Below are 25,047 nucleotides of genomic sequence, written 5' to 3' on the forward strand. Positions count from 1 at the left end.
GGAATACGATGCAGATCAGTGAAAAAGATTGTTGCATCAGCCACAGGGAAAAGTTTTTGTCGCTGAAAGAAAAGAGGTAAAAGAACAGCATAAATTTTTTTGAAGATAATAAGAAAGGATGTAAGAAAATCCTGAAGCACAATAAACTGTGGAGTTGACATCTTACAATCTTTGTTTGTATAAACTTGAACAACTCCATCTTCTATCCAAAAATAATGTTGTGAACGAAAAGGAAAAGGATAATATTTAAGTGAAAATAAATAAAAGACAGTTAAATTTTGAAAAGAAATTAAATAATTGACGCATCCCCACAGCAATTACCAAGTCATGCTTTCAGTCTTTACTTACTAAGCAGAAGAGGGGAGTATTGAAGAAATGGAAATACAAAATCACCAGCTTTAGTAGCATACAAGTTTCAAAAGTATAAACTCACGTTAGTTTTTGCCTCAGAAGAGTATGAAAATGAATTTGGACCAGGTTTTGGTGTGCTCGGATCAGTTATGACTTCTTTGTCCCAAGGAGCAACCTCTTCCCTAAACACATAATTTTCTCGCAATCGAAGACAATCTTGTAGAACCAAATAAACCTCCACTTCATCGGGAGATGGTACCTCTGTCAATGATGAAGAAACAAAAGAACAGTTAAAAATGACGCAATACATATATATGTTAGAAGCTTATGAAGTAACACTTAAAAATCCTTACAAGTATATAGATTAAAATATACAGAGGACGCATAAGGTCCTGGTCCTTTAATGCCTTCCAGTTGTTTGGTCACACCAAGTACAGCCGCGTATAACATTTTGTCAAACACTGATACTGAAAAAGTCTACTTCACTGATACTGAAAGAATCTCGCAGTAATAACAAAATACTTATTGACATTTTCAGCCTTTTGTTTACCAATATCTTAGTTTATGATATACATTTTCGGCCTTCTGTTTACCAATATCTTAGTTTATGATATGAAATACAGATCCACCTAATCGAAGCTTCGATTAAATTGCTTTCACACATTTGGGCGCAATGTAACTGAAAGAATGTAGTACATACACAAAATTAGGCGTGACCTACATGGCTACATGTGGGAGGGATAATTATGACCAGCGTCCAAAATTTCCACATTTTATGATATAAGTATTCACTTTATTATCTTCACACAGCAAAGCCTAATGTATTTGACTACAGTGTTACCTGGAACCACAATCCTCCTCAAAGTCATGATCCTGACCTTGGTAAAAAAACATGATAAGCAAGCTTCCCGCTTAACTCCAAAAGCAGAATGCACTAAAGGATTAAAAGCCTAAGAAATTTAGTGTCAAATAGAGCTGAGGAACAGGAACAGGAACACAGAACACTGTAAATTGACATACAGATCCTCTTGGAAATACTCTTGGGTATGTTAGGATTGAAAAGTTGAGACAATCGACCTATTTTCCAAAAATAAGACAAAATAGGAGATGCAATACAAATGGACAAATTTATTCAATCGATAATGTGATATGCATGGAATAATTTGTCTCATTGAGGAATAAGCTAGGGTGGTATTAGTCACAAAATAATTCTAGGGGTTTTAGATTTACCATCATTGCTTCCACTTTATGATGGAAGTGATGTTGCATCAATACAACCCAATTCTTGATTGCCTAAGTTTCGGGCTCGTTGCCTTATAGGAGTCAGGCGTCTTCGCTGTGAATGTTGACTTGCACTAAGCATTTGGCTAGAAATATTCCTAGCTTGGCGGCGTACGTGGGTCAGCCTATGAGGGGTTAGACTGTTGGAGTCCAACAATTCATTAGCAGGAATCAATCGAGGCGAGCGCCATGCAACACGCATGCGTTCTCTCTGAAAAGCAAGTTGTTCATTTATTTGGTTTTGGACTCGTCGATAATAATTCCTTCGGATACGCTCCTTTCGGTGAGCTATCTGTACTGAAGTCAATTTTCTTTGCCTCTCTCTTTCTCTAATTCTCTGAGCCTGTTGTTATTGTTGGCGCACACTATTATCACTAACATAAAGCAAATTTGGATGGCCTCCGGTCCCAGCCATTTCCAAACGTTGGCAAATGGAAAATAACTTGGTTGTATATAAAGTGCGCAGTCTATAAAACAATAATACAATGAAAAGCAATAAGACAGTAAGCACTAAACAACACCATTTAAAGACTACTTTATATAAAATAAAAGAAAAGCTGAAGTTCGACACACTACATACATGACTACTTTTAAGAAATGAACGTTAACACATCGCTTTACCAAGGAGTTCTTAGGAAATACATCTAACAACAATGAGGATGGAGGGCTCCCTCGTAAGCATGAGTTGACATGGTTCTAATGTGTCGTGTGGTGGGCGGGTTTTAGTACATTGCATCACGAAGGGTTAGAGAAATGGAGCAAGTAAATTTTTTATGGGTCTTTGTGAGGAAGAAAACAAAACTAAGAAAGAAAATAGAGATTGAGAGATAGAAGAAATCAGAGAAGATCAGAAAGATAAAGAGAGCAGACTGGGAAATAGCGTCATCGGGCAACGTTTCATTTAGTGTAAAATCACTACAAAAGGAGTCAATGGAGACACATTCAATTGGGGCACTGAATCAAGGAACAGACTGTTCAGTTTTTGGGGCTTTTCTAGTGCTGCCCATGAAGGAAAAAGACTGAACAGCAAAGGAAAGGACTGAACAGCAAGGAAAAATTTGCAAATCCCAAAACTACACACAAGTAAAATCCTGCTGAAAACAGCACCCATTGATTGACCATGCATAATTAACTATGAGAGAGATATACAAAATCTCCTCTAACATTGTTATCAACGCCGATGAGGGCCATTGGTTAGCTATTTAACATAATAGGCATCAAAATAAATATAACATGATCACCACACGACACAAGCCCATATTAGTTAAAAACGAATATTTCTTCTTGGCTGAACAGAAAAGTTCACAACGTTGTGCGCGGATGACTATGGGATGAATTAAAAACATGCATAACTTTTGTGCGGATGACTACTTTAGGGGAAACAAAGGATGTGATTGACCATAAGCAATAATTTTACACAAATTACTAATGTACAATTGCATTTAGGGAATTTTGAACATAAATAAGGAATGGCTTCTGACAAATCGAAATCGAAATGTATATTGATTGCATTAGGTAATTAAAATCACTAAACTTGCAAAGAAAAGAGGACACACCTGCCAATCCAAAGAAATCTATGACAACATTCTTAGCTTCTTCATCCCCAGGTTTAAACTGATTCAACTCTTCAGGCCACTATTCAGTTTTCACTGTCAAAAATCCTTCCCTCTTCAATAAAAAGAGGAGATGTCACTGCAATAGCTGCAAAACCAATAAATTAATAAGGAATGGCTTCTGCACAGTCCCAAATCGAACATAGATTGATTGCATTAGAATGATTGGTAAACAGGGCTGTGAGCATATTTCATTACATCAACAGCTGCCATGACGAAACCCCAACTTCGAAACCAATCCAATTCACAAATATACTTCACACCAAAATCTCAATTCTCCCTAAAAGTCCCAACCTCAAGTACTTGCAAATATCACCGTTTCCCTCTGCAGCACCAAGATGAAGAGTCGATTCGCCTTTTGAATTCTTAATACTGGCAACTGTTGCCGCTATTCTCTTTTCAACATCAAGTTCCGCAGCCAAATCTACTCCAAAAAAAATCGGTTATAAGATAATACTATAAGGCAAGAAACACAAATGTAGAGAAGTTGAGAGTGAAGCTGTTACTCTTGAGACGCCATAGATTTCCATTAGAAGCAGCTTCAAATAAGAGTTGAGCTTTTGTAGTTGTACCTAACAAATGAAAAAATAGATAAATCAGAAAGCTAAAAAGAGGAGAAATATGAATTAAACTTCAAGAGCAGAAGAAAATATAAATTTTTTTCATTTGGCTATCTTTTACTGTTTGCAAAAGAAAGTGGGAGAGAGTAGAGTGGAGATTGAGAGGGAGACGGAAAGTGAAGGGCTTTGTGTATTTATGGTAATTAATAACCCGTAATTAATATTAACTGGGTATTTATTGTGTGGCATACAATTAAAAATGGGAGAATCAGAACGACATAAAAAGATCTAACCACATGGTTGCATTTGAGAAAACAAATGACTAATTGGCCATAGGTACAAACACACAACTGCTGCAGATACACAACCGTTACGTAAAAAGAAAAAAAAACACCGTACCACCTTGCCGGATTGTGGGCATAGCCGGTGGTCCTACAACTTCTTGAAGTGTGGAAACATTTGAGTATTTGACCCAAAGTAGCATCAACATGGAACCCTTTGCGCCACGTAAAACGGATGTGAGGCGGGAAGCTTGTCTTTGGCTACGCTGATTTTTGACCCTATGATGAAATTTCTCGAGATTCACTCATCGATAACAAATATCATATGATTGAAAGTGGTAAAAGTTAGAAAGTACCTATACATGAAAGATTCAAAATCGAAAACATGGCTCATGTCCCGCTCTCTGAATCATGGATGATATCGTCAAGACCAGAAAATTTCTGCGATCGAGAGTAATTATATTACCAAAAATGCATTAATGTCAATACAAGAAAAGGAAAAACTGAAAAGAGAATAATCAGCATTTGATACGTGAATGAGAATTATGACTCCATACCTCTTTTCCCCGATCTTGTGAAACCCGATTGCAAGTATCCATGAGATCCGGAGATTGTTGACTCTGAATGTAAAGTATCTATTTATCCGAGATCTTTGGGACGAACGCCCAATCGGGTGCGTAATATTTGTCGCAATGAGGCATGCAATCCTGGATGGAAAACTTCGCCTTTGTTAACCAGCTCTTGATTCGAAGAAGTCTTGGGGAAAAAAAATCCAGAGGGGTGGTACATGACAAATAGTCGCATCCGTAAAAGAGAAACAGGATGTACAGTGTCTTGGCAGTTTGTGCTTGTTGTGACGGAGGTCTCCTTTCCAGCATTGGTAAGCTTCGTGGGTACTGCAATAATGGGATAAACTACATTTTTCCCATTATTTCAGGTAAGCTTTTGGGTTGATTTACATGATATTTCAATCATTTTTTGTTATCAATTTTAAGGGAAGTTCCACTATTTGTAGAACACCATAGATGCTGGGGTTTATATATATACACGCCTTTACAGAGTCCTCACATCACGTACGTAGGCTTGCAGCTTTTCACTATTATTAGTTTAGGGGCTGTATTATCTGCTCTATTAATTCTTGTTAGCACTAATTAATGATATTGTACAAAGTCATTCAAGAGTCTGCTTTTGCTGCAAAGAGTAAAATGTGATCTTCTTAGCATGGTGATGATTATGACATGGTGAGCTTTGTGCCGCTCAACTTGAGGAAGTCAAGCGTAGTCCGTCTCTCTACACGCCTTTCATATCCGGATTTATCAATTAGGTTCCTCCAAGATCGACGCCACCATCTTTATATAGTTTCGACCTTCATTATTGGTTTTTCGTGGTGCTTGCATTAAGCCTTTACAAAAAAAAAAAAATTAAACTCTTCAAGAGGTTAAACGCCGGTTAAGCCGACTGTTCAGTTCAAAGCAAGGTCAAGTCTGACATTGCCCACGAGGGGCGTCAGTGTACCCCACCTACACTATTATTTTGTTACTATGTGACTGATTTTAGGACATATTCCAATTATTGATTCCAATGTCCATACTATCCAGAGGCCATATTAGTAATGAACTGAAATTCTAATACAAATTTAAATTGCTTGATAATATTGATTTTATAATTGTGAGATAATACCAATTACCAATCCCAAACAATATGTGCCATCATCCACAAATCTCCCCTAACACGCTTAGGCAACCTACACACCAACGACTTGTACTCAGGCGACCTACTCTCCTCCACACTAAGGACCTATAGTCAAGAGACCTAAAAGATGTATGTCCAAGATGTCCAAAAGGACACCAGCAATAAATAAAACGATGAAAAGAAATAAAAGTAAATGTTCTAATCAATTAAATCAAAGATCATAACAGTCGAGCATTCCAATATAGAGCCAACCTGGTATTCATATGTTGAAAGACCAAAAATCCAATGAAAAAATAGAAAAAATTTAGGCAGAAGATCATACCTTTGCAATGAGAAGTTGCAAATTGCACTTGATGAGACAGCTCTACCCTGAAATTGGAACAATCCATACAATGAATATTCGAAGTGTAGACCGTAAAAAAGGATAGATCAAAACATAAATTATATGATTATTTAGAATACAATTAAAGTTAATTAACCAGAAAAGAAGACAATTAATATTTAAGAAAAAAAAGGTAGAACCAATGACATCTTCACTGAGCCAAGTGAATGATAATCAGAATCTGACAGAGGCACCACATAAAATGCCAATTTCGAGTCTTCAAAACAGTTATGGGCGGAATAATACATATTTTTCATATAAATACTGTAAAAGAAACCAATCATTCGTTAACAGATGATGGAAATACTTATAATTTTGTCTGCGATTTCCAAAGGCGCGTTACAGACAAAGGAAAAAGATGTACTTTGCGGACACCGAGTAAATTTTCTTCCCGGCTTCCTCCTCACTGTAAAACCAAATAAAGGCAAATAAAATTGACTTAGACCACAAATCCATCAAAGAAAAGAAATTTATTTACAGATGTACTACAAGTCTACAACTATTACCAAGACACGCCGTATCAAGTGCAAAACACACTCTTGGAACTAAAGACTCTTAGAAATGGGGGTCACATCCATGCGAAAAGACTTCATTTTTTTAGAGACCCAAACCAACCTGCATCTTTGAGAGCAACCATTCATTGGTGAGAGAGAAGTTGAAAGACTTTTCATTTGTTTTGAACGGCTAATAAATTAAATGGCTTAATTAAATGCCTAATTAAATGCATTGATGGTGGCGTGGTGGTTTTGATTTTTTATTAACCAGCACATGAAATGACCAATTACTCTTAATTAAAACACTAACCAATAGTTTCATTTAAAAAACACTATAGGTATATATTTATAAAAGTAGAAAAAAACGAAATTATTCTTGTAAATAGTATTTGGGTGTTTTGATTTAATGATTTATTCAGGGACATTATGCGTCACAAAAAAATCCGGATGAATTTAGAAGGCCAAAATCATTATAAGCTATATATTTTGAAAACATTAAATATATACATCCGATATAACCGATTAATCGCATATCGCTCCTCGACAAATTAGTTTTGAAAACCGATTTTAACTGCTTAGGAAATAAGTACACAACAAACCATATAGCTAGTAGCGATTATGAAGGAATGGTCGCGGTTTGGGATGTGTCAAAACAGCAGGTGAGTCCTTTTCTTGGAGTTAATCATACAGTTATTCGACCTTTACATCTATGATTCCCTCCCTTTCATCTTTATTTTCAAGAAATTCACAATTTTTTGGGTTTTAGAGTGTGATGGAATATAAAGAGCATGAAAAACGAGCTTGGAGTGTTGACTTTTCGCTTACGGAACCATCAATACTTGTATCTGGCGGTGATGATTGCAAGGTACTCTTTTACAGGCACATAAAATTTAGAGTGCTGTATTGGGCGCCACTAAAATTAGATCGGGCAGCCTCCAATCCAAGCCCAAACAACAAAGCCCAAACAAAAGCCCAATACACCCCCCACCAAATCGCGAAACCGGGAAAACCCAAACTAACCGGTCATCTCTATCGCCATCGCGAGTCTAAACCCCAAAAAAAAAAAAAATTTGAGTTGCCCGATGGTTTCATGAAGCGGATTCTAGATTGAGGCTTGTTGTTGAGGAAAATGTGAGAAAAGTTCGGTTTTTTTTTTTTGGAATTTGGTGGTTTTGGGAATTGAGTTTTTCTGATGTTGGGTTGGTTTTTTTGTAGGTTAAATTGTCAAAAGAACCGAGATTGAACCGAGATTCGTTGAATGTTACTGTGATTCCGAGTTTTTCTGATGTTGGATTCGTTGAATGTTACTGTGAAGAAATTGAACCGAGATTTGTCAAAGGTAATCGTGCTTTGCTTTAAGTTTTATTTTGAATATGTTGGTTTAGAATACATGAAGAGCTGTTATTGTAAGGCTCACCATAAGGATGTCAGGAGGGATACTACGAAATGATTTTTCATATCCATTCTTGTACTGCTTCATACCCCGATACAATGTTTTTGCCTACTTGAACTGCTTCATATGTTAGCTTCTTGTTGGAGTGGAAAAGGCGAGGTAAGTGGAGATAGCGGATGTTTTGAATCCGTTGAAGTTGGATCCCGCCAGTACCGTGTAGGCTCCCATGTTGGGAAACACTAACCGGTCGCTCACCGAGTTCCGCAGCTGAAATCCAGTGAGCAATGTGTCTAGTGCATCACATGTTGGTCCAAAAACTGTTGATTCATATGTCCTCACCCTCGACATGTTGGGTTAGCACGACTAGATGAGCATGCTAAAGGAGTAGCCTTCACAGGTTGCATGCTAAAATACCCATCCTTAATGTTTTTAGTATTAAGGATGAACTACTTTCCAACAAGAGGCCATGTTTACTTACTCATCCAATAAACACTTGGAACAAGTCATAGCATGTGGCGTTGGGATCTAAACTTTCCAAGTTTAACACACTTCAAGAATTCGTGGTGCGTACCCACCGCTTCCGGTGAAAAGTTCCGCGGAAACGTTCTCGGTTCTTCTTATTTTCCAATTTTTTTTTTTTGCAAGTGCCTATAAGCGGAAGCAAAGTAATAATTTAGGACTTCGGTTTTTCTGCCCTTTGTGAATTTATCACGCCAGTTGTTTTTCGCCTTTTTCCATCTTTTTGGTGAGAATCACAAAGAAATCAGCAATTACTTCACTAGTTGTAAACGGATAGAGAAATTTTATAATGCACAATGGAGCCATATTCAAGAATTGTTAAAAGGGAATTAAATGCACATGGACACATGGTACCGCACACAAAGAGAGCGGGCTATGGTGGTATCTTAAGAGATATGGAGGGTAATACTCTAATAGCCGATAATCGGGTTCTACGGAATAAAGTTTATTCTCTACCTACAAGTTAGAGCTATAGAGCAAGGATCTTTGCTTTGCTAAAAAGTTGGAACCAAAAGAGTTGCGTTGGCCTCGACCGCCTCGGATCAATTCGATCCGGTGAAACTCCAAGTGCTAAGACGGCTTCAATTTCAGCGGCTAGCACAATCAAAGCCCGCTCCTAGAGCCGCAAGTGCACCTAGGAAGGCAGGCTCTCGAGATTGCATTTGACAAAGATAAAAGGGACGGACAATGGGCATGGTACGCGTCCATTTCTCCATTAGGCTCACTAGAATTCCCAAGTCCAATACATAGAAAGGGTCTTTCACCTCTTGCTTGTCGGAGATGTTGGACGTAATAAAATCTGTCGACCCATCCTTTGATAGGTTGGTAACCTTCCTACCCTTCATCGTTGTCGCACCCAAGACCGTCCTAGAGGCTTGTGGTACCCGAACCCATAGCTCAAAACTAGATAAGAGTATAGGACCGTAAAGAATACCTAAAAAGAGGGATGAAGAAAGGTGGATAGCCCTAGGTAAGCTTTGGATTTTGGAAGTTATTTTCCTTACCTCAACGAGTATTTATAGAAAACGCTAAAGGGGTCGCCTTCACCACCATTTGGTGGAAAAAGGATAAAAAGAGGTCTATAATTGAAATGCCTTTTTTTGCGATCTTGGAGAATCAGCACAAAGGTTTGCACTAGGGTAGGTCTCAGAATGCAAATCCAATACTTTGAGAAGTCTAAAAGGAAGGGGCTCATTAATAGCACGGGTTCCGTGAAATAGGGATTGTTTTGTTTTACACTTTTACTCTTTATTAAATATGGAGTTTATTTAGTACACACGGAAGATGTCGAGATCCCCCAATCTCTTTTTCAATATCTCTATTGTGGGAATATTTTGATACGACCACCGCCATTTTAGCGTTGGGTCTATATAACATCTAACGAAGAGTTGTCGACAATTGGAGTAGGGTTGTTATATACTTACTAGGGGTTGCCCGCTCCTCTCTGCCCCACGATTAACAGTCAAGACACTTACCTTTTAAACCCGTCACACACCAAGTTTTTATTGAGTCTTTGTATTGAAACCACCGAATTACATTAGGCAGCCTCCGCCCAAGCCTAAATCGCATTTCCTATATATTATGGGAATGTGATGAGTTATGGAATGTGATGTTTGTCTTGTTCATCTTTATATAGTATGAGAAAATGAGCTCGAATTTCCTATATATTTTTCTTCGATAGAAACTGAAAAAGAGAATCAATGCATTGAAAGTGAACAACAAAAGATTTTTTTTTTAAGGGTACAAAGTGTACTAAGTGTCGATTAATGTGAACTAAAGTGAACTGAAGTGTACTAGGTTTTAGTTCCATAGATATCGGTCTCTCTAGAAATTGTCGATTCGAGAGGGTGTACAAAAAGTGTCTTGGTAACCAATAATGGAACATCGATAAAACACGATTTATCTGCAGATGACTATAAGAGCGAATCGCTTGACCCTTAGATGGACCGGCAGTATTGACAAAGGATATGTCTCGAGCAATAAAGCCATCACCGCCAAAGACCTAAGTAGAACATATACACAATAAGCTAGTTAACAATGTGGAAAATTAATACTAAACCAAAACAATATTGTAAAACAAATACAAGAAACATGTATATTTGATCATATAGAAGAGCGAATCGGTTTTAAAAAGCCCGCTTTTTCCTTTATGATATGGTACTTTATCTAACTTGTGAGTTCAATCCACTGTCCGCCTATGAATCCATATTATAATTGGATACTGTTGAATTTTGGTGTTTATTAGTTATAAGCCCATTCATATCATGTCATGTGGGATGGGCAACAAAAATGCTGCTCATTCCTTAGTCAGCTGACATAAAAAAAAAATATAGTAGTTCTAGTATTTGAGAATCTTTATATTGTAATATGTGTTTATATTATAGTGTAGGTATCAAGCTTTCTCTTAAATGGACGTGTTCGTCGAAAACTTATATAATATCTTCATAAGCTTACACAGTGTAGTCTCAAAACCTTTTAGTTTACAGTCTTATTAATTTGTTTAACGAACGACACTATATAAGCTAATAATCAAATACACTATATAATGACCTTCTGTACATTCTGTTACTCACCTTTTATATTGCTTATGTTCTTGAGTCTTGACTAATGAGTAATGACCTTGATTACATGCAGCTTTTACGAGTACTTGCTTAAGGTCTGGATACAGGGGAACAAACCGGCGGTAAAGCATTATAGGTGAGAAGCTTTTTCTTTGGTTATCAAATTTACTGAATGTACAATCAAGGTGGTTTTTTTGGGTGGTTTCCCCTATGCTTGACGAGGGACAGAAATTGTATTGTGGGTTGAAAATTTTATAGGGTGGTATGTACATATGGTTGTTGGAAGGATGTCATTATTGATTTCCAGTTTATGACAGGTTTAAGTATACGAAATGTTGACCAAACAAAGGAAACTCTGCCCAAAATTCGATAGAATTTGGATAGCGTAACGCCTCATTCTATTTCTTCATATATACTTGGAGTTATCATAGCAAGCTTATAAGTCTATTAGTTTTACGACTGGGATGATCTCTTTTTTCTAGTGGTTTTCTTTGTACATTGTTTATTTAAATATGGTTTACTAATACTTGTTTTATTTTTCTTTGTAGCGATGGGTCCTCGATCAAAGAATGTGAAGAATGTAATGTAAAACTACATTAAAGGGTGTTAAGAAATTGTTTGGTGGCGGTTCCTCTAGCGGTGATGCAGTTGGAAGAAAAAGACATAGAGGGGCGACGGGCTTAACGGCATCAGTAGCCAGTAGGGGACCATTTGGAAAAGAGGTTCTTGAGGTTCCCCGAGGTTGATTCGTTTAGTGAAGATAGTGTAGATAGTGTAGATAGTGATACTAATGTAGGTTTAGATGTAGGTTTAGATGTAGGTTTAGACAAAGGGGTTTAGAGTATAGTAGAAGAGGAGAGTGAGAGTGAGGAGGAGAGTGAGGAGGAGGATGAGCAGGATGATGATGTTGAAGAATATGTGGTAGAAGACGCACCACCGAAGGAAGAAGCACCTCCGTATTGGATTTCGTAAGAAAATCCAATGATGATTTGGAGTTTCAAAGATGTGTGTATGGGGAGGCCCGTATGAGTCGAGTTGTTGTATGACTATGCGGTGCATGTCGCCGCGATGTTTGGGGAGAGAAGGGTAATATTTTGTTTTTCTTGTGTACTTTGATTTTCTTTTTACAAAATATTTTGTTTCGCTCATATATATCTAATGCGTGCTCGGTTGTTTCGGAGGATCGCGAGCGTTGAAGTGTGTTTCACACTTAGCTTAAGTTATCCCAATGGAATTTCAAAATGAATGTGAAAGGTCTCCGAGATTTGCCGCAGCGATTGAGAAGGATCGGGTTGTTTGATCTCGCGGAAGGTTATCACGAGCATATGGATCCACCATTGATCTCGGCGTTTGTGGAGAGATGGCATCCGGAGACCAACACCTTCCATATGCCAGTTGGGGAGATGACTGTGACTTTGGACGATGTTGTCCAAATCTGTGGAGTCACAATTAGAGGAAGAGCGATGCAAGGGGACAGTGAGCTGAACTTACAACAATCGATAAATCTCTTACATCTTGGTCTGGGGCTCCCTATTGATTTGATTAGGGCGGAGATGGAAGCTAGCAGGTTCACTTCAAAAGTAAGGCTAGAATTCATCCGGAAGCATTTTGCGAACAAGATTCATGATAGCCCTTTATGTGACGCTTTTTGAATGTGGTAGAGAAGGCCTCGAAGTTTCCGGGATGTTCAACGGATCGTTAGAGCTTTTATTCCGCTTTTTCTTTGATGTGCCGCTTTTACCGACAAGTCCGGGACCGGAGTGCCTATATGTTATCCGAGGCCGTTGTTGAAATTCAGTGAGATAGAAGAGTATGCATGGGGTGCGCAAATTTTGGCGCTTTTATATAGAGGTCTCGGGCCGCCACATGTGCGCGAAGGTGAAAGGGGTTACAGCTATATGACTCTTCTACGTAAAAATTTGAGTATTTTAGAGTTTATTTTTTTTTAATGTTAATTTTATTACTCTATCAATATGTTAACTATTTGTGTATATCTAGGCATGGATCTATGAGTATTTTCCGGTATTCATGACAAATCCCAAATTTCAACTATATCTCGCCTCACCAAGCGTGCTCATAGACACATCCCAGCCGCCTCCACACTATTACGACACAACGATGCATTGCGGTTTTATCGAAATGATAATTGATGATTTGAATGAGTTCAATGTAAGTATTAAATTCAATGACAATTTGGTATTTAAGTTTGTTTATATTTATTTTTAGTAATTGATCATTAGAGTTGTTAATGACACATTTGATTTTGTTTCAGTTGTTTGGCATCCCTACAAAAATATCGAGATACAAACCCGATCGATGACATTGCATTTTTGAGGGATTGCTATGTTTTTTCAACATTGTCGAGCTTTACGCTGCCGCAAGGGTGGTGCGCGTCACCGGGTCACGTGCAACTTGTACCTAAAGATCCTCCAATGCCAAATTGGAGAACAAGAACTGTGGCAGGACGCGGGTATGAGGTGAGCTGGACCAATATTGGGCCACTTTACTGGGAGTCGTGGCAGAATCACGTGATCCAACTCTGCAACCGAGGACCTATTTCATCTTATCCATGGGAGTGTCATCAAAACTACATGACTTGGTATGCGAGGAATTCTCATGTAGTTTTGGTGAACCCTGAGCTTCTTCCGATTCATCCCTCCCTGGAGACACTGCCTAACTGTTCACCGATTGTAAGTATTGTGATTTTTAATTGAGTTTTCTCTAACTGTGATTTTTTGCATTCGATTGGTAACTTATCTTGATTTTTCTTTTTTCGACAGAACGACGTCATCGATGAAACCAGTCGTTTGCTAGAGAGAGGTCTGCAATTGGCTGGGAATGATATGCCAGAGGAAGCAAGGTCCTCATTCGAACAGGCGTACAACTTGACTAGGTGCAAGTACATTGGTGGGCACTATAGTTGATTTGTTTCAGTTTAGGATTTGTAACTTTGTAATTTAGTTTGATGGATGTAATTTGTTTCAGTTTAGGGTTTGTAATTTTGTTAACTTCGAATGAATTGATGGATATGATGTTTGCATGAATGTTTGAATGGAATTTAATGTTTAGGGTTTAGGGTTTAATGTTTAAATGTAATTTGTTTAAGTTTAGGGTTTAATGTTTGAATGGAATTTTATGTATGGATGAATTTGATGAATGAGAGTGTTTGATATCTAATGTTTGAATGAAAAAGTGGAATTTGATGAATGAGAGTGTTTGATATTTGATGTTTGAATGGAAAAGTGGAATTTGATGAATATGAAAGTGTTGTAAAAACAAAACGAATTTTGAAAAATTTTTCTTCCAAACGACCCAGCCGCATCGTTTGGCATAAAGGCCAAACGACCTCAGCAGATCGTTTTTCCTTTATACGAAACGACCACGGCAGATCGTTTGCTTTTAATCCCAAACGACCCAGCCAGATCGTTTGGTCTAAAGGCCAAACGACATGGCCAGATCGTTTGGTCTAAAGGCCAAACGACATGGCCACATCGTTTGGTCTAAAGGCCAAACAACATGTCCACATCGTTTTCCCTTTAGACCAAACGATCTGGCTGGGTCGTTTTGTATTAAAACCAAACGACCTCACCGTGTAGTTTCGGTCATTATTGACAACATACGAACGTTATTTCAAATCACTCAATTGCGGTCCGAATCAACTAGTCGATCACTCGATTGCCTTCTGAATCAACTTAGTCGATCATTCGATTTCAAAATCACTCGATTGACGTCCGAATCAACTTAGTCGATCGCTCTATTTCCAAATCACTTTCGATTGCCGTCCGAATCAACTTAATCGATCACTTTCGATTTCCAAATCAAATCAAATAAAAGCCCTAACATTATTTCCAAATAACAAAAAATAAAATAAAATTACATTTGTTCCAAATTACATCAAAATATCAAATTACATCAATATATCACTTAGTCGATCGCCGATTTCAAAATTTGTCGTCCGAATCAACTTAGTCGACACTCGATTTCCAAATCAAATCAAATAAAAGCCCTAACATTGATAACATAAAAATCAAATCAAATTACACTTGTTCCAAATTACATCAAAATACAAATTACATCAAAATATCATATCGACAACATACAAACAACTTAGTCGATAACATGTAATCGTTGGGTCTTCAACGAGCTCATTTTCCCATATTAAATTGGGAATGTTCAATGCCATAAATTGCAATTGCCTTACTCGTCAAGGCCAAATTCCAACTTTCAAAGAATATCATATCGAGCTCTAAGCCATTGGCGACATCGAGGAACCGGACAATCTTCAACAAGTTCAACATTGACAAAATGATTTCCACCAACATGTGCGCTACCCAACACTTGGGTCACTCTCTCAGATTTGCTTGGGTTCTCAGCATGATGAGAAGGAAGCAATCGACGAGCTCCTAAATGCATAAGGACAACATTAAATCTTGAAGCAAATAAGTATCCAAAGAAAAGGCATGCTCATCCACTTATTTAAGGGTGCGAACCTTCTTCATGTAGGATTTCCTTCATCGAATACAAAACCTCACTTTGATTGTACAAAGTACAATAAAGGGGGAGGTTGTCAATAAGCTCTTCGTACAACTCCCTTCTCATCTGTGGCCATTCTTCTTGACTTCTTCCTAATGCAATGCAGAAAGCTCTATAACCGCGCAGCTTGCCATCGCCAACGGGTCATGGACTCTAACAATGTATTTATGCATTTCTTCAGAAATATCCAACCCGTAATCCTTAGGACCCCTCGTCTTTCCAAAGTCTAAGCCATCTCTCACATTTCGTGGTGTGACTGTTTTTAGAGAAGGCTTATTTCGTGGTGTGGTTGTTTTTTGGTGTTTTGGGAGAAGGTTTATTTCTTGGTGTGGTTGTTTTGGTGTTTTTGAGAAGGCTTATTTGTTGGTGTGGTGTGGATGTTTTGGGTTGGTAGTTTTGGAGAAGACTTCTTTCTTGGTGTAGTGTGGTTGTTTTGGGTGGCGAAGTGTTTGGTTGTGACGAGACCCACTCTTCATGGTCACGTTGAGAATGTTCAAAATGAGATGGATCTCGCCAAAGAGTTATCATCTCCAGTTTGAAGCTTTTCTGCAGCCTACCTTCGGCCGACCTTTTGGTTTTGCTTCCTCATAAGGCGTACTAGCCATGTACTTTCTCGTACGGCAATCTCCATAAGCTTCCTAATCATAACCCTCTCGCTCTTCTTCGTAAACCATTGCAAACCTATTCATGAACAAGTCCATCGAAGGTGCAACATCGACCAACACCCACCGACACATTGGGAGAAGCGCATAATGTTTTCCAAAAGGGGTCGATAGCAGACAAAGGGATGGACCGCTTTTGCTCTTCAAACTCAATTAATTCATGAGCACATGGCAGTCCATGACTCGTGCGCAAATAAATACCAACACCTTATCTCTCCATCTTTAACACGCTTTTACGCTGGGTATCTATTTCTTCAAATAACAAGTCTAAACACTTTATGGAGACAAGGCCTCCGAAGTTCACGCGAAACAAAGGAATCCGTGGTGGTGCCGAAGTTACAATCATACTTCTCTCGGCGTAGCTCTAATCTCGGACATCCGGATCTCTAGAATCGGGTGGATTAAGCTAAACATACTCAAAAATCATGATAGTTTGCATTTCCTAGTACACGCTTCACCGAAAGCATGAGACCCTTCAACTTTATTGGTCGTTGTACTCCCAAAGTGAATGTGTTGGTCGGTCCAACAACATACGAATCGATCCCCGCGAGGAAACCAAGTCTCTCGAAATAACAAACAAAATTGAGTACTCAACCCTGTAATATTTTTCCAAAGCATCCCATCTACGAAAAATAACCTCTCGCTTCGATTTGACTACGTTGTTCCACGAACCGGGCCTTCTACAAGTTCTCAGAGTTGGAAAAATATCGTAACATTTTGAAAGGACGACGTAGCGATATGCCATCTACATAGATGCTTGTGTGTTAGGAAAACTCTCACCGCACTCATCGTATAAGTCCCTCGCGGACACGATCACGATGGACTTATGTCACCAAGCAAGCCACTAAAATGATGCAGGCCCACTCATAGTCGATTGTTGTTTCGATGAAGCAAAGACTGACACACGGTGAAAGATTTCCATGTTGAAGTCACCCCAACAAACCGTGCGAAAGGCCACCGATACACCGTAGTTTTTTGTAGGTAGCGTCTAACATGAAAAACGTTGGAAAAGTCCGAGCCAACTTAACACCTTCGGATGGGCCCATAACAATCCCGTTATCTCCTCGGTATTCTCATCCCGCCTCAACTCCTCAAAATAATGTTCTTTTGCTAACAACTCACGCAATCTCTCAGAATTGTGTGAGACCGCTCATATCCAATTTCCTCACCTTCGCCTTGCGGTGTAGACTTAGGATATACTAGAGATGTTATCATGATACCTATTCTTGATGGAATCCAATATTTGTTTAGGTTTTATTCCACACTTACTCATCTCTCGACAAATACCGAACTCGAACGGTTAGTCGAAAGTAGCAAATGCATGTCCTTCAAGGGTCTTCGCCAATGGATGGTTGTGAACACCATTAAGAATGACAATTTTCCAACTATCGACAAGGCAGCGTTGGAAAATACCTTTTAACTTAAATGGACATCCCGATTTCTTGGTTCCCCGACCTTCTCTTATTAGCCTTCTCTTAGCCTTCCTTCTTGTGTGACCGATACACACCCGAAAGCACTCGCAAGCCAAATTCAATCTTGCTACTCGGTTTCCTTTGGCACACTCCGACTTTTCAATGACCACAACAACATTAACTTGTCTTCCTCTAGTGGTTGCCCAATCGATTGCCTCGCTACGTGTATGAAAGACCTAAACACATAAAAAACAACAACTATTATTAATACACTAATAAAATTATATTTAGAAAATTTAAAAAAAAAATGAAATCAATGCCTACTCAATCATACCTCTTTCGTAGTAAAAATTTTGTTGTATCACTTAAAATCGGTTGACAATCCACATCATTCGAAGTTTGCGTAAGATCGGTTCCCCGATAGCGCAAAGAATTCTACATATAGAAGAATAAAACAAGAGTCTCAAACAATGCATTTAGTTTCAAACGACCCAGCCATGTAGTTTCATCAAGAGTCCAAACGACCACCCGCCATGTAGTTCTATAGTGTAATGAAACGACCGCCATGTAGTTCTCAGAAGTGTAATGAAACGACCAAACCATGTCGTTCCGTAGTGTTCTCAAACTACACCGCCATGTCGTTCAGAAGTGTTCTCAAACTACACCGCCATGTCGTTCAGAAGTGTTCTCAAACTATAGGCCCATGTCGTTTGATAGTGTTACCAAACGACCCAAACCATGTCGTTTGGGCTCGGGTTTTGCATTCATTCATTTTGCATCCATTCATTCATTCATTCAATCAATCAAGTGTTTTGTATTCATTTTAATCAAGTGTTACCTCATTATTTAGGTTTGCATTTTGTCGTCGACGATTTCTCGGAATTTCATTTGCTCGACTTGTCGCGATCTTCAAATTCTTCACCTTGACCTTCAACATTTTGTTCCACTTCTTCACTTTCAACATATCTTCTATTTTCTCCTTCTCTAATTTGTTGTTCTTCTCTAATTTGTTGTTGTACATCAAACATTACCTCAAATACTTCTTCTTCATCTTCATGTTCCATTTAGAGAAACTTGAGTGTGTAGAGAAAAACTTGAGTATGTAGAGAAACTTGAGTATTCTATGTAAACCCTAAACTCTAAACCGAAAAGAATGAGTATTCTATATATATTTGAAATTTTGATATATTTTGAATAATTGAGTGAAATATATTTGTAAACCCCCAAACTAGTTTATTATTTACAATTGAATAAAAAAAATGAAAATAACAAGTTTAGATATAAAACAGATTATTATTTTAGATTTGGATAATTTAGTGAAATATGTTTGAAATTAAATTTTTTTTTTGTCTGGTTTTTAAATTTTGTAAACCCTAAACCCTAAACCCAAACCCCAAACACCCAAACTAGATTATGATTCAAAATTTGAAAAAGAAAATAAAAAATAATAAGTTTATAAATAAAACAAATTATTATTTTGAATAATTAAGTAAAATTTGTTAGCACGAAATTTGTAAACAACTCTAAACCCTAAACCCTAAATCTCAACCTAGTTTATGATTCACAATTTTAAAAATAAAATAAAAAATAACAAGTTTAGATATAAAACAAATTATTATTTCAAATAATTAAGTGAAATATGTTGGTACGAAATTTCTAAACCTTGAACTCTGAACTCTAAACCCCAAACTAGTTTATGATTCACAATTGAAAAAATAATAATAATAACAAGTTTAGATATAAAACAAATTATTATTTTAGATTTTATAGCATGTTTGATTACATGTTTTAACTTGGTTATAAAGATACTATGTCATAAATGGATAAAGAGTGTAGAGTGCATGTAGTTTTATTGATGTAATTGTGTTGTTTCTAACCCAATTTTTTAAATCGGATTTCAATTTTTCTAATTCAATCGGCCATGTCGTTTGAGTGCATTTGGAATCGTTTGAGTGCGTGTCCACGCCGTTTGAGTGTACACTCAAACACGCGACCAAGTCGTTGAGTGTAAACTCAAATTACATGTCCAAGTCGTTTGAGTGTACACTCGCATCGGGCGACATGACCATTTCGTTTGAGTGTTACTTTGAGTTTGAGTTACACTCAAACTAGATGGCCAAGTCGTTTGAGTAAACGATATGGACAAAATCGTGTACACTCAAACGATATGGACAAGTCGTTTGAGTGGCACTAACACTCAAAACTGCGGCGGCCATGTAGTTTGAGTGTTAGTGTGAGTAACACTGAACGCTGCCATGTAGTTTGAGTAGTTTGACACTCAAACTACATGACCAAGTCGTTTGAGTGTATACTCAAACGACATGGCCGCGAAGTTTCAAACGATGTTAGTGTGAGTAACACTCAAACGACTTGTCCATATCGTTTGAGTATACACTCAAACGACATGGCCATGTCGTCTGAGTGTACACTCAAACGACTTGGCGAAGTCGTTTCTGTTTTCACTTAAACGACATGGTCATGTCGTTTTGTTTACACTCAAACGACCGCACCATGTCGTTTGAGTGTAAAATGAAAACGACTTCGCCAAGTCGTTTGAGTACACCTTCCGCATACATACTGGTCGTCGCTTGAGTAAAAATGTAAACGACCCGAGGGTTCGCTTTGGCAATACCGGTTGAATTGGTTGCTGGGCTTGGGCTTTATGGCAAATTTGTAATATGGCAAATTTGTAAAATTTCTTTTTTTTTTTGGGTTGCCCAATCCAATTTGATGAGTGCCCAATGGAATCACCAAAATTTATTGTCTCGCTAAAGCAACCCATTATGCTAGTTGTAACAGTACCACGAAGGGGAAAAGGTAAAGATGGTACATTGGTCTTCTGGCCTGAGAACCAGACAGCATTGTTGATTTCTATAAAGTATTGATTACAATGCATATGCATACCAGTTCTCACCAAACAAAAAATTGATTGCTAGTTAATGTAGATGGTAGATTTGAGTAGCATATTTGTTGTCTAAGCAGTCACATACACTATGTATTGAGTTTGATATCTGGGGTATGGAGTGTTATATTGCCTGAACCTGGATGTCTGTGTAACCGTTTAAATTGTTTCATCTGAGACTAACTTCATGTCCTTAATGTCACAATCAGGTCAAGGTTTGGTGCACAAAGCAAAAAGCTAGTGTGCTAAATATCGCAATGGAAGCAAACGTCTGTTCTGTCCAAGGCCCAAAATATCGATATCGACGAATATATCGGTGTACTCAAAAACCGATATATATCGGATATATCGGATATTTCGGATATATTTATTTTTTTGTAACCAGTCCAAACTATTTAAAATATCGGAAATATCGGATATATCGGAAATATAATGTCGGAAATATCGGATATATATTGAAAATATCGGATTTATATTTTAAAATGGTCAAAAAGTCAACCGATATATATCGATTATATCGGAAATATCGATTATATCGGCGATATAAAGTTTCATATCGGAAATTCCGATATATATCGGAAAAAAAAGAGTTCTATATTCGGTGGATATATGTCGGAAATATCGATGTCGGTGTACCAAAATACCGATATATATCGGCGATATATCGGATATATCGGCGATATTTTGGTCCATGGTTCTGTCAACTGTCAAGTACAATCCTGGTTCTAGCAATTATGTCTCGGTATGGTCCTCTCTGCATCATTTTAAGACAGCTCAGGGTCGGGAAAGCGGAAAAATCAACTTTTTAATTTTTATTCATTTTTTCGAAATATGAGTCCGCTTTAATTATCGGAAAAAAAAAGTAAGATTTTCAGAGCAAATTTGCCTTGAATTTCTTTAAGGAGAGTCTGGTGGAATTGTATTCTACCTTTATTGTTTTTTCAAACAAGCTCTGGACTGAGTTATTTGAAGAAAAGGTTGCTGGTCTTCTTTTATCGTTAAGTACTAGTTTGCATTTCCGTTGGCATAAAAACCCCTCCTGTGCTTGAAATTATTTGATTTTGTGCCATACTTTTGTAGCAAAAAACTTGACTTATCTATCCATCTATTGTAATACACTTAGTAGCATCTTTTTCGCATTTACAGGTTGGTTCTGCAGATCATCACATTCACTATTATGACTTGAGAAACACCAGTACTCCTCCCCATGTTTTCAGTGGACACAGAAAAATTGTTTCATACGTAAAATTTTTGTCAAACAACGAACTTGCATCAGCGTCGACAAGCAGCACATTGCGGCTGTGGGATGTAAAGGAAAATTTGCGAGTAAGTTATATTACTCGTATAATTAGTTAAATTTTTTTCTAGTATATCAAAGTAAAATAGGCTTGGTTTTGTCACTTTCTTTAGTTCTTGTTTGGCATAGACTAGCCCGACCTTTGCGACATTAACCTTTTCCATTTCTTTCCATAGGATACCTGATTATTATGTAACTTTGTTGCTTATAAAAGATTCAGGAATGATATGAACTGTATGAATTTCTTCCGTACAAATAGGTTTATGCTCCAAGGCAGTAGCCCCTGAATTTCGTAGTGATTTACTAGTCTAGTTGAGGGCTTAAGGCTTTTGGGAAAGTTACAATTCTATTAAGGGTCCTGTATTTTCAACCCCAAGTTTTAATAAATCCACCCTAATTAACATTTGATAATGTAACTTTCATGTCCTTGTCCACCGTCTCCACTCCTCACAGGCGACCACCCCCATCACTGCCCTGCGCTATCTTCTTAAAGAGAACCAAAATCCTATAATCAACTCTTGATGGAAAATGTTGCCAAACCACCACCATGGGTCCTTTTTCTTTCTCAAATCATCATGTTCTTGGTTCTTACTTCTGCAGACAAACTTCTCCTAAACCCTTCTCAAAAATTCAACACCCCCCCCCCCCTCAAATGATTCACTGCCTTTTCTCAATATTTCCTTATGCCCCATTCTTGATGGTGGGGCTGCCACCGTGAGGAGTGCTGGTGCATCAGTAATGGTGGTTGTCACCCTGAGGAGTGGTGTGGCAGTGTTAAATTGGTGGTGGAATAGGTGGTTTCTAAAGGAACACGAAAGTCCTTTTTGATTTGTTAAATTGGGTGGATAAATATCTAATACCAACTTGTGTTTGGAATAGCAGGACCCTTTCACTATCTTGCGGCTCACAAAGTAGGAAAAATATCTAGAACCTGTTCATGAAGCTTCTTGAGTTTAGGATATAGCATGTGAATGGTGGTGCTTCCGTAATGCTTTGTTGAGAGCTAAGTTACATTGACACATACATATGCGACACGGATACGAGTGTCTTGACACGGCGAGATATAAAAAATTGAGGTATATTACATACCATATGTGTCCATGTGTATCCGACATGGATTTTTTTGAAATATAGTACGTCCATGTAACATAGGTTGAGAACCGACAATCTGTTGGCTTTATACTTTTATTTTCGATTAAAAGCTTCGTTAAGCACCTTCTTAATCAAAAACATTTCCTGCTCTTTAAACATCAATTGTTATTGTTCTTTGTCAAACCTAACGTCTGCTCCCCTTTATTTGCCTTCTGTGGAATATCCTCAAGTACGCACGTTTAAAGGCCACACCAATGAAAAAAAAATTGTGGGCCTTTCTGTAAACAGTGAATACATTGCTTGCGGAAGTGAAACAAACGAAGTATTTGTATACCACAAGGTTAGTTTACTCGAGATTGACCAAGCTAGGGTTTACCATACTGCTGACCGTCTAGCTGTGCTTTTTCCTAGTCTTCTCTTACCGATGTTTTTTCCCTATGTACAGGCCATCTCAAAACCTGCAGCTTGGCACAAATTCGGCTCTTTTGATATGGATGATAGTGATGATGATGCAATTGTTGGGATATTTGGCCTTTACAAAGCCAATGAACATTTATTGTTTATACATGATGATGTTTAATTAAATACACGAATCTTATTATTATGCATATGGATGAACTAATATTATATGATGAAACCATAAGTTTCATAGGTAATAGAATTAGAACAATCAAGCATATGAAGAGTCATGTGTGGGAGATTTGATTGTATCTATTTACCTAGAATGCTCACAGTTAGGGGTGAAGTCGGACGCTTCATTTATAAAGATCAGAATATACATAATTGCTATATGATATGATGATGATATCTCAATCATTTGAGTATGACTCTAAGTTTGTATATTGGTGTAGTCACATGACTGACACTGAGGGGATCAAAGTGAGAACACACTATAAATTCGCAGTTAAGGTTAGTGTGCAAATCTCACTCTACCAATTAATCCCTAGACTTGAGGAATTGTGAAAATTCATTGTGTTTCAAATTTATTACTTTGAGATGTTAAAAAGTAATGTCTATTCATAGACTAGACTTTATATTTTGGGTAATGAATGTAGGACGTCTTAAATCACGAATTCTAATAAATGATCCATCACTCTACAAAGTTATGTATTAGGAAATTGTGACATAACTAATTGAGCTCAAACCCGGCCGGTATAAGAAATAGTTTCTTAATGTTCAATTGATGTTAAATGTCAAATTGGGTCAATTAGACATGGGTGTGACAGTGAAGAACAAATTCCCAATGGTCTAATTGTGAATACAAGATAGGTGGAGGGATTTAGATATAATTAATGGTAGGAAAGGACTTTCTTGAAAGTTTCAAGAGCCTTATTGTAAATATGGATTTGTTAATGGGCACTTTCCATATTAAAGAGATATATATTAAAAGGGTTTTAATATATCAAGTACGCAGTCTTGTATAGATGAGGACTTGACTTTGCTTTCTTAAGAAAAGACTTGGAATCCTAAGTGGATCCCACTACACACACATCTACGATTCTCAAAGTTTCTATATATAAGAGAATAACTTTTTTAAAAAAGGACAATTAGTCTTTCCAGGAAAAGTCAACTAAAAATAGGAGAAAAGCAAAAGTGTTTTGTAGTGTGTCATGTGGTGAATACTACTTAAGATCAAGACTACTGATTTGGATTCAAATTTGGAAAGTTTCTATTTACCGTTAATCTCCAATTTACGACTTTGAAGGTATTTTTTTCTTTTAATTATTTTTTTTGATCAATACTAGATTAGCATGTTAAAGATGTAGGATTAAAGTAATCCAACAATTGGTATCGGAAATGGGTAATGCTTATTATCTATTTTTATTTGTTTTTAAAAAGAATAATCAGATCTGAAAATTTTATATGAGATATATGGTAATTTCATATCTGCTTGTTCTTAGTAATAAAGGTGCAATTTTTTTTAGTATTGGGACGTACTATTTAAAATTGTATAAAAGAAAAAATATATTAACGTTGTTAACATGAGATGTTAGTTTATTAATATGGTTTTTTGTTGCATGA

At 37.4% G+C, this 25,047-nt stretch overlaps 1 protein-coding gene, 4 long non-coding RNA genes and 1 pseudogene across 5 annotated transcripts; 4 read left to right on the forward strand and 2 right to left on the reverse strand.

Annotated features, from left to right (window-relative positions):
- Nucleotides 1–3,222: 3,222 nt before the first annotated feature.
- Nucleotides 3,223–3,936, reverse strand: LOC147475290 (uncharacterized). The gene is made up of 3 exons (XR_015207484.1): nt 3,752–3,936; nt 3,444–3,669; nt 3,223–3,333 (listed from the first exon to the last, which is right to left on the reverse strand). It is a non-coding gene; the product is annotated as an uncharacterized LOC147475290 (long non-coding RNA).
- A 3,291-nt stretch (nt 3,937–7,227) lies between these two features.
- Nucleotides 7,228–20,917, forward strand: LOC147475291 (uncharacterized). Its single transcript, XR_015208729.1, has 3 exons — nt 7,228–7,313; nt 7,421–7,519; nt 20,846–20,917. It is a non-coding gene; the product is annotated as an uncharacterized LOC147475291 (long non-coding RNA).
- Nucleotides 7,659–11,266, forward strand: LOC147475292 (uncharacterized). Its single transcript, XR_015208074.1, has 3 exons — nt 7,659–7,785; nt 7,870–7,993; nt 11,201–11,266. It is a non-coding gene; the product is annotated as an uncharacterized LOC147475292 (long non-coding RNA).
- LOC147475293 (ornithine decarboxylase pseudogene) lies at nt 8,143–9,411 on the reverse strand (annotated as a pseudogene).
- On the forward strand, nt 13,532–14,202 carry LOC147475294 (uncharacterized). The gene is made up of 2 exons (XR_015208727.1): nt 13,532–13,817; nt 13,908–14,202. It is a non-coding gene; the product is annotated as an uncharacterized LOC147475294 (long non-coding RNA).
- A 410-nt stretch (nt 20,918–21,327) lies between the features above and the next one.
- LOC147475295 (E3 ubiquitin-protein ligase COP1-like) lies at nt 21,328–23,784 on the forward strand. Its single transcript, XM_086585365.1, has 3 exons — nt 21,328–21,378; nt 21,783–21,962; nt 23,471–23,784. Exons 1-3 carry the CDS (start codon nt 21,328–21,330, stop codon nt 23,603–23,605), a joined length of 366 nt encoding a protein of 121 aa, XP_086441491.1. The 3' UTR covers nt 23,606–23,784.
- Nucleotides 23,785–25,047: the final 1,263 nt, after the last annotated feature.

The sequence above is a fragment of the Coptis chinensis genome, chromosome 9 (genome assembly GCF_015680905.1).
Source record: "Coptis chinensis isolate HL-2020 chromosome 9, ASM1568090v1, whole genome shotgun sequence".
In the NCBI taxonomy this organism is placed as follows: Eukaryota; Viridiplantae; Streptophyta; class Magnoliopsida; order Ranunculales; family Ranunculaceae; genus Coptis; species Coptis chinensis.

Bases quoted from the DNA above. Each gene is read 5' to 3' on its own strand.
- LOC147475295 (XM_086585365.1), top strand. From the start codon at position 21,328: ATGGTTCTGTCAACTGTCAAGTACAATCCTGGTTCTAGCAATTATGTC. The intron at 21,379-21,782 runs GTATGGTCCTCT...TCGCATTTACAG, and splicing joins GTTCTAGCAATTATGTCTCG to GTTGGTTCTGCAGATCATCA. The intron at 21,963-23,470 runs GTAAGTTATATT...CCCTATGTACAG, and splicing joins ATGTAAAGGAAAATTTGCGA to GCCATCTCAAAACCTGCAGC.